Source organism: Gavialis gangeticus, unplaced genomic scaffold (genome assembly GCF_001723915.1).
Source record: "Gavialis gangeticus isolate Ggan-Ray unplaced genomic scaffold, GavGan_comp1, whole genome shotgun sequence".
Lineage (NCBI taxonomy): Eukaryota > Metazoa > Chordata > Crocodylia > Gavialidae > Gavialis > Gavialis gangeticus.
The window spans coordinates 85718794-85729099 of NW_017729022.1; the positions used below are offsets into that span (position 1 = coordinate 85718794).

At 41.5% G+C, this 10306-nt stretch overlaps 1 protein-coding gene across 4 annotated transcripts in view; it reads left to right on the forward strand.

The window, feature by feature from the left end:
• CACNA1C (calcium voltage-gated channel subunit alpha1 C) overlaps nucleotides 1–10306 on the forward strand; it is a 790825-nt gene that overhangs the window by 530908 nt on the left and 249611 nt on the right. For all 4 annotated transcript variants that reach the window (XM_019515544.1, XM_019515545.1, XM_019515546.1 and 1 more), the window contains exon 7: nucleotides 2836–3032. In XM_019515544.1, coding sequence (XP_019371089.1) covers nucleotides 2836–3032 — 197 coding nt within the window. The remainder of the gene's footprint in view (nucleotides 1–2835; nucleotides 3033–10306) is intronic.

Here is a 10306-nt window from a genome sequence, read left to right on the forward strand (position 1 = left end):
AGAGCTAGCACTGGGGATAGAAGTCCTTCAACTCTTTACAAAACAGGTAAAAGTCTTAGGAGCAACTATGTCAGCTCTGCCTCACAGAGAGGAATCTAAGTGATGTGGAGAGACACTGTCATCTTTAGATGATATATTTCACTCTTCATATGAATTCAGTCATTGGCCTTTCTCTTGAGATTACCAGTAAAGCTGGCAATTCTTGCCAAACATACCATTGTTATTTTATGGGGTTGCTTGACATGGACCAAGCCTCCAGTTCATTTTACATAGATTAAAGCAGCAATAATATTGTAATAACTTTGTCACTAGTAAACTGAGTTGGATTTTACTCAGCACCAGAGAGATGAATGACTCCTGTATCCTATTACTTGTCCAGTCCCTAATATATTTTAATTTTAATCTCCTGCTATAGCAGAGAAGTTTCTAATCAAGGAGCATTACCATAAGGACTTTGTTTTTATATCTCAGGATATGACTGTGGTTAGAAGTGCAGGTAGTATGAAAGTAAAAAGGAGTTAATCAAAGGAATCTTTCCCACTAAATCCATCAGGACGTGACTCCCAAATTAGTCCTATGGTTTGTTGCTCATTTGTCAAACCATCTGCTTTGTCTGACCTGAGCAGCAATGATTCTCTGTGAGGTGCTGGGTACTGATGACTCTGACCTAGTCCTGATCATATGCCAGCAACATACACAGAAGGAAAGTGCCAAAAGAGGTCTTTAGTTTCTGTCTTTCTATAAAAACACCAAATTTCAATTGCTAGAAAATATACTGGCACTGTAATGACATGCCAAGTAGTTTTACAATCATTTAAAAATATGCATTTTTTGTTTAATTACTACAGATTACAATACCTGATTCCAGTCTTGGTACTCTGGTGTACTTTGGTATAAATGTGATCAAACTTTTTGGAAACCTATTGCATGAAATATATAGTAAAAATAAGCAAGCAAAATGAAGTCCCGCATATCTGTTATAAATGAAGGACCTGATTCTTCAGTCTTCATACAGGAAAAAAACCCTATCACTGTCAATGGCAGCTTTGTCTGAATAAGGACAACCTGAGTGTACCCCTTTTGGCCAACTGTGCTCATTACATATTAGCAGAAATGTGTTCAGTATCTAGTCTTAATATTTGTGTTCATTTATATGTCTTAAAATTGTCTCTTCTGGACTTTTTGATGCACAAAGGAGTTAAAAATAGACCTGTTGTAGAAATCCCTGGTTTTACAAAGGTCTTGGTACCTCAAACCTGTATGACCTAGAGAGAAGAGTAATCAGAATATTAGGGCTGTGTGAAGCTCCGGTCCCTGATTCGATTTAGCAGAGATTGGGCCTGATTTGGTGGCCAAATCTCCAAATCTGAATCAAATCAGTGGACCCTTTAATCTCTCCAAATCGAATCAGAACCCTCCAAATCGATTTGGAGAGATTCAGAAAGATTCGGCAATTCGGACATAGAGACAGCTTTAAATGTTTTTTCTACATACCTCTAGGTAGCAGGCAGCTTGTGAATGCTGCAACGCTGAGGTGCACAGAGCATCCCACAGAAGCATGGGGGCTCCCCAGCGTGCTCAGCAGCAGACCTGGAAGTGGATCAGGAGCACTTCCAGTCCACTTCCGGGTACACTGGGTGGTGCCCTAGGGGGCCCCCCGCGTTCACCTGGCTCAGCAACTGGTGCCTCCTGGATCTGGGGGGGGGAACCTGGAGTCCCCCTGCTGCCAATCACTGAGCCCGGGGGGGGCAGCACGCTCCCCAGCAGACCCAGAAGTGGACCAGAAATACTTCCAGTCAACTTCTGGGTTTGCTGCCGAGCACATGGAGGGCCCCCACCCTCCTGTGGGACACTCCATGGACCCCAGCATCACAGTATTCACAAGCCATGCTGGTACCTTGAGGTATGTAGAAAAAAAGCTCTGTCTATGTCTGAATCAGCATCGAATCTTCAGATTCAGCTGAATCAAATCAGGGCTAGTGATTCAAATCAACTAATCGAATCACTGGCCCTGATTTGGGCCGAATCTGGATCCACATCAGATAGGACCCACTTCACACACCCCTACAGAATATAGTCTTGCAGCACGTCTAAGCACTACAGAATTGAAGATAAGATCCTGTGAAGTGTCTAAGCTCAGAAGGGGAGAGTTGTAGAGGATCACACAGGAGTTCAACATTAGTCCAGCCTACCTTAATAGCTCCATGGGGCTGAAACACGGCTCCTACAGAGGTTAGGCTCTCCACAGAAAGAAAACTTCACTTAGAGCTGCTCTAGGGGGCATAAGTGGCCTTCCAAAGTTAACCCAGAGTGCTGGTGAATTGGAGTATAGGAAATGATGCTTGCAAAGTGCACTGCAGAGAAATCCAGTATAAGTATTTTGGTACCCTCTGTGGTGTTTAAGAGCACTGTTCCTTGTGGATGCACATTACACGGGGCGTATCACAGCTTTGATATGGCCATCCTCTAAAACAGTGGTTTTCAACCTGTGGTCTGTGGATCCCTGGAGACTATGCTAAGGGGTCTGCAAAAGATAACCATGATCAATCTAAAGTATGTGAATACCACACTTACAATTCAAAGGGGTCTCCACCTCCATTCAAATTTTTTTAGGAGTCTACAAATGAAAAAAGGTTGAAAACCACTGCTTTAAAACAAACCAGAAATCACGTGTCACTCATTTCAACCAATAGTTTTTGGGGTTGTCCTCAAACAGTTTGCCAGGTGCATAGCAAAAGTCTTGTCCCAAAAGCATATGCCCTTCATTTGTTTTCCTAGTGAACCAGGCAGTATTTAATTCTCTCTTTTTCTGTTTTTGTCTTCCTGTCATTTAAGATACACCTGCAGAAGAGGATCCTTCTCCTTGTGCTCCTCAGTCAGCACATGGACGGCAGTGTCAGAATGGCACAGAGTGCAAAGCTGGCTGGGAAGGCCCTAAGCATGGCATTACAAACTTTGACAATTTTGCTTTTGCCATGTTAACTGTGTTTCAGTGCATCACTATGGAAGGCTGGACAGATGTACTGTACTGGGTACGTATCCGAAAATGACCCATTCCAGGGACCACTAATGCTGTGTGGTCACTCTGAAAACATGGGACTCTGCCTTGATATTTTGGGGGGGGGGGGGTTGCTAACTCACTATGATTAATTCCATGCAGCAAGGGTGCAATGGGATCTTTTACCTGACAGCATTAAAGAACATTTGAATGTTGCCTTTCTATTAATATCAAAATATTTAAATATTTAAAGATGGCAGATGGAATATTGGCTTACAGATATGCAATATACCTTTGTTGACCAAGAATGCTATTGGATAGCCCTTCCAGCATGTGAAATGTCTCTCACAAATCCTGATTACTAATGCAATGTTATTTTCTAACCAACAAAGATAACTGTATGCAATAATGGTATTATTGTTAACCAAGGCACTAGACTGACTGACCACAGGTTTCATAAAGAAGATCAAAAAATCCCTCTAGGCTTCAGTGATAATCCTGATTATGACCCTCAGTCTGACACTAATTCTTATCCTAATCTTAGTTCTGACATTGGCCTAGATCATGTCCCTCATGTTTATCTTAATTATGGCTCTAACTCTGTTCTTAATGCTGACTTTAAAATTAATTCTCGCCCTTCCCCTGGAGGTTTTTGTGCAGCTTGCTTCAGTTCTTGAGTATTGTAACCACTATTGATTTAAGAGACCCAGTAACACTAAGTTAGTCCCATCAGAGTTAAAATAAGACTTTTTTTTATTGTATACCAGACATCTCTGCACTTCTGAACTATGCCTTGGACTTTGGCAGGGTTATAGAATATGTCAGGAACCTCCTTTAAAAAAATGGTCCTGTCTAATCTGTGGGATTAATCTAGATTTTAACTGTGATTTGGGCTATTGTGTTCTATCTGGTTCTCTCAATGTGGCAAGATTCCAGCGTAGATGTGACTTGAGCCTCGGTGCATTGTAAAATTAACTGACAAAGATTCTAAAGGAAATAGGGAAAGGGTCTCAACTGCAGGAAGCTTGTGTTGCTAATCACTATCACCTTGTCTTGTGAACATGAATCTGAAGCTACATTCTACCTGCCACTGGCTTTAAGGCATTTCTCTTTCAAAATTTAGAGTAGTGGGGACCAAGCTTTTTGGCAGGTGTGCCACCACAATCCCCTTCTGCTGACTGATCTGCTGTTCTGCTGTCTGCTTTCTCCCCTATTTGCTGCTGGGCTGCCTGCTCCTAGTGTGATCTGCCATGTGCCGCACACATATGCTGCCCATGCTATTTGTGGCATACTTGTCACAGGTTGACCATCCTTATTTAGAGTATCTCAGGATTAGGGCTGTGCAAAGCTTCAGTCGCTGATTCGATTTGGAGGAAATTCAGTCTGATTCAGTGGCCTAATCTCCGAATCCAAATTGAATCAGGAGACCTGTTAATCTCTCCAAAGCAAATCAGAAGCCTCCAAATGGATTCAGAGCGATTTGGAAAGATTTGCTGATTCAGCCATAGACACCAGTTTATATGTTTTTTCTATGTACCTCGAGGTACCAGGCGCGGCTCATGAACGCTGAGATGGTGGAGCAGATGGAGCATCCATAGGGAGCATGGGGGAGTCCTCCATGCTCTCAGTGGCAGGCCCGGAAGTGGGCCAGAAGTACTTCCAGTCCATTTCCTGGTTTGCCGCAGAGCACATGCTCCACCCGGCCCCCCCCGGCTCAGCAACTGGTGCCTCCTGGGTCTCGGGCAGGGGGGTCCCCCTGTGGCCAATTGGTGAGCTGGAGGACTGGGGGGTGTCCCCCATGTGCTCAGTGGCAGACCCAGAAGTGGAATGCAAGTACTTCCAGTCCACTTCCGGGTCTGCCACTGAGTGCACAGAGGATCCCCCCACACTCCCATGGGATGCTCCATCTGCCCCACCATCTCAGCACTCATGAGCTGTGCCTGGTACCTCAAGGTAAATAGGAAAAACATATAAAACTTTGTCTATGGCCAAATCGCTGATTCTCTGAATCAGAATCGAATCTTCAGTTTCAGATTTCACCGAATCGAATCGGGACAGTGACCTGAATCAGCAAATCGAATCACTGTCCCCTAAACTGGGCTGAATCTGAATCTGAATACTGCCTGCTTCAAATACCCCTACTCAGCATATCCCCTACATGTGGATTAAAGTTAGATTATTCTGGTGGTGTCAGCTCATACCTGGTGATTGAGATAAGGAGCAGAGATTAAAATAATATTTGAAGAGAATCTCTCCAAAACAGAAATTAGATTTACTTGAATAAGAATATTAATACAAACTATGAAGAAAAGGAAAACTTAAATGAGAAAAGAAAGCAGACACAATTTCTCAGCATTTGACTACAAAGAATGTATTTGTCTGTCTGTACCATATTTCGGTGGCATCTATCTCTGTAGGATCTGAAAGCTGTATCTCTCATGGGCAATGCAATTGAGAGCACACAAAGCAACGTGAACAAGAAAATCAATAATAAATATTAAAGTACTTTTGGCATTGTACACTATTTACTCATACGAAATGAATCTCTAAGCTAACATTATCTTCTCTGAAGATAGGTTTTACAAAAGATCCTCCTCCTCTCCAATCTCTGCACTCTTGGGTCCTTGTATCATTTGCATGACTGGATGTGAGTCATTCAGGATCTGCTTATCAGTTCTTATTCATCTACTATTAGGAGCCAAAAACATTTCTTCTGATAAATGCTTTTCAGTAATGGCTGCTACAGATTGCCTCATTTCTCATACATTCCCTCCAGTATCCTAAATTTTAGCTCTTGAGTTTGGGGTTTTTTCAGCTACACTTTTTTTTTTCTTCCTAATTCCTTCCATTATTTTTTCCTTTATATAGTATGGTGTATTGAGGCTTCAGATGATAACAGTTTGCTAGTTATTAGTTTTTAGGGACATCTCTGAAGTTGTTAGACTTCTAGACTATGGCTTTATTAGATCACTGCTTTGGAAGGGAAAAAGAATAATGTGTTATCCTTTTTCGCAGTTCCAAGTTATTCCCATGCAAAAAAAACCCGAAACTTAAACTGGAGGTAAGACTGCAAATACAGTATCAATAACTAAAAGGAAAATAAAGAAACTTTTATAGTTGATTTTTAAAAACCAAAACAAATCACTAATTCGTGAAAGCCACAAAATATAAAGTTCAAGTTGCACTATAAAAGAGCAAGCAATTGAAATGACATACATTAAAGTTAAGGTAGCCCCAGCAGTGATAACTGTGTCATCACATCCATAACTCTTTAGCCCCCTCTGGGCACATCCCCCATAAGTGCACACATGCATTTCCCTGACGAAAAATAGCAGCAGCATATATTTGTGCCACTGCTACCTGTCCCCAGGCACACGCCTGCATACACATTGTGGCGCACAGCAAGGTGCCCCAGGTGGGTAGGGGAGGCTGGGGCCAGCACCTGGAAAGGCCCCAGCAGCCTTACCTGGGGTTCTGGGGGCCTCCCAGGGCCAAAGCAATGGCAATCCAGGTTCCAGGAGCCTGGCCAGCAGCCCTTCTCTTTTTTTTTTTTTTTTTGGTGCGTTTCTTTTAGATACCAGTACTTCCCAGTATCTAATTTTGCTCCTGTGCTGCAAATATGCAGCATGGTGAACAGATTAGCATGCACCATGTGCATTTTTCAACACCTGAAAAGGCTTTGGGGTACCATAAACCACACATTCCTGCTTCTGGGAACACAGCCTCTGTGTTTATATAGATACAATAGTTACTCTTAAGAAGTCAGCATTCATCAACACTTGCCATAAAATAGTATCTGAGATGCTGTGTTTATTTTCCTCTCCTTAGAAGTATTCAGTAATTGTTAGCAAATTCTTATTTGGTGGTAACCACTGTACATGCCTATGAAAAGTGTTACAAGTAAAGTAGCTGGCTTGTCAAAGCTCTGTAAACACTGACATTTCAACTTCATCTGCAGATGTCTTAAACTACATCTAATGTAATTTATGCACTAGAGCTAACAGAGTATACAGAACCTAAGACCAAGGATGTGCTAATTTGAAGTTACCTCCAGCAAGAGGGAAAGTAACAGTGGATGGTAAACGGGTGAAAGGAATATGGTTAGGTCTCTGGAATCAAACCAGTGAGGTGATACGTCTGCAGCAAAGTCTGTATCGCACCCAAAAATCTGTCCATTCCCAAGTCTTTGTCATCACCACAGGACCACCCATCCTCTTAGAAGCAACTTGTGGTATCTTATCAAGAGACCATGAGCTAGAGGCTCCTTTCTGGTCCAATAGATGACACATGGCATTAAGGCTGGGAAGTAAAAAATACCAAGATTTATCTTATTTGGAAATTCAGCTTCATCTTCAACTTTGAGAGACTGGTATCTTTCCAGAGTCAAAGACTCCTTTCTCCCACTTTCTTCTAAGAACTAGGGAAATAATTTTTTTTAACTTGTATGTTAAAAAAAAGTTCAGATTGAGGCATTTTCTGGGTCAGTGCCTCAGCCCTAGATAAAAAAAAAGAGTTGTCTTCAAATAAGATAGTATGTTGACTGAATTTTGACTATAATTTTAAAGTGTCATTGACTTAAGTCTGATTTTCAAAAGGGTTCATCATCTAGACTTCAGAAAATGCTGGGCTCTGAACATTTTTTAAAATTATGCCAATGTAGACACCAAGGGTGAAATCCTGACCTTGCTGAAGTTGGTGGCAAAACATGTAGAGTCAGGACTTCTTCCCTAGTTTTTCAAATTTTAGTCTTAATATCTGCATGTTCCACATACAGTCATGTGAACCCACAAATGTGTATGTAGGAGTGGTGTCTATTGTAATAACTAGCTTCCAGGGTCAAAAATTATAGTTAAGCAATTTTTTGCTTTATCCATAAGCTTGAAAATGGAAGTTCCTGACCTAAAACTCAGTAGAACAAGACATAAACCTCTAGGTTGAATTACCTATTACAAGTATTTGGCCAACTGAGCACTCTCCTTAGGTGAACACTTCTAAGTGCTTTGTAATACTCGATTCTACTTCCTCTTCACCTACAGACCAGACTGTCAGAGGTTCTGAGTACTCACAGTTCCTGTTAAAGACAGGGGGAGTTGAAGGCATTTCATACAACTTCAGGGTGTTGGTCTACCAGTATACTTAGTTTCTCATACCACACCCCTCAGCACCAGAATGCAGTTATTTGCCAAGTCTCCTGTCCAATGAGGGCTCAGTTTTCACAAGTGACCTATGAAGTCCAAGTCACTTCCCATGAAACTTAAGCTCCTAAGTCTAATTTAGACACATTTACATATATTACCCTCTGTCTCTCCTGTTTTCTCCTTTGTGCTTTCTGCTTTTCTCCTCTTGATTGAGATCTATCTCCTTCATTACATAGGGCTGTTCTCCTGCCTACGATTTCCCTACCTACAAAAAAAAGGTTAATAGAGGCATCCAAATGAATAAACTTTCATTCCATACAACTGTTTGAAGTAATGTCAATAAAATCAATAACATTTCTAAACTTTTCTCAGACACTGTCTGTGCAAATGGATTGGCTTCCTTTGAAAGTTTAGAAAAAGTTATACCCTTACATTTGTCATTGCTTTAGTGCCAAAAGGTTTCATTAAATCTCCTGAGCCCAATTTTGCATGCAAGATAATGGTGTTGAACAGAATGAAACTGAGCCTTGAAACCCCAAAATGTCTTCTTTATCGTCCCTGGATTGAAAATGAAGACCAGTACTAGAAAGGTTCAGTAGACATTTTGCTATCACCTTAAATAACCTACAGAGCCCTAAGAAGTATTAACACTCCACTGTCTTAAAGAGCAAATTAAAAATAGATTTACTTTGGCCCTCTGTTACATAGAAGCATTCCACTGGAGTCTAATTCTGACTTCTTGAACTTCCAGGACGTTTTCCTTGGAAAGGAAATCATTCTCATGGGAAGTTGTGATTATAAAGCAAGAGCCACAGAGGAATTGATAACGTAACTAGTATACATAAGTGGTTCCTAATATTGTTCGTAATACAAACCATCAGAGGCAGTGAGCACCCACAACTTCCACTGATTTCAGCCAAGTTCTCTAGATAACCAGCATCTTTCATGATTTAGCTTGTAGACTGTGACTACATAATTAACTGAAGTTCTTGTATGGTGAAACATTTCTTTAAAAAAGTATAAGGTACTGTAACATTCACAAAAACACCTGAGTTCAGCAAAACAATTAAGTATGTACTTAAGGCTACTCCTATTTAACAAGACACTTAAACATAATTTTAAGTCTCGTCAAAGTCAGAGGTTAAGCACATCTACATTCAAACAGGAGCTCAAATTCTTTACTAAAGGGGAATGGACAACTGAATAGAGGCTAAGCGATTTCTACCTTAGCTATAGTAATATCTTTTTTGTTTGTTCAGCCAGATGAATGTTTACTTTTTCATCCACCTTCCAGGACTTCTCCCTATGCTATTCCCTGTGGAACTCCCAGGTAGATTTGAACCTCAAATGCAGTCATGTTCTGGACACCCAAGCCATCCTAGCTATTAGAGTCTAGAAATGTTTGATCTGGAAGGAATTTCTAACGGACATTCTATTAACTGTATACTGAAGCAAGACTGATCTTATTCCTTAACCTCATTTTCATCGATATGTAACTGTGAATTTGTTCCATTGCCTAAACTGAATTTAAAAATATTTGAAGTAGCAACAAGCCTGAACCAGCCCTTATTCCAAACACCTATGAATTGTAGGAACATTCAGTGATGCATGCAGATTCAAATAGCACAGATAGAGCCCATCTCCATTTTAAAGTAAATCTCTGCTGCAGCCTATTATTTCTTGTTCTCTCTTTTACAAATGGAAATAATTAATCCCTGTCCACTTTATAACATCCCATTTAAGTATTTGTAGACATTTATCATGTCTTTCCTCGATCTTTTTCTAGTCTAATCAGCTACAGTTCTCTCTACCTCCCTGTACAGGGCTTATTTTTAATTTTTTTATTAGGTTTGCTGCTGTCCCTTCCAGGAAGTTTTTCTTGTTAATTAAATAGACCAGGGGTGCTCAACCTCCAACCCCCTGGCTAAATGCAGCCAGCCCACAGAGCCATTGCATCTGGCCTGCAGGGTTCCCCACAGGTCCAAAACTTTGGCATCAGGGCAGAAGTGTCCATTAATGCAGCCAACCCTCCTCCTTGCCAGATCCCCAAACCCCATTCCCTGTCCAGGTGGTCGGAGCCAACCCCTTTCCCTCCCGTTGGGGCCGGGTACACCCCCTTCCCCCTGTGGGGCTGTGTTGAGGTCAGCCTGCCCCCCCCCCCCCCCCCCCC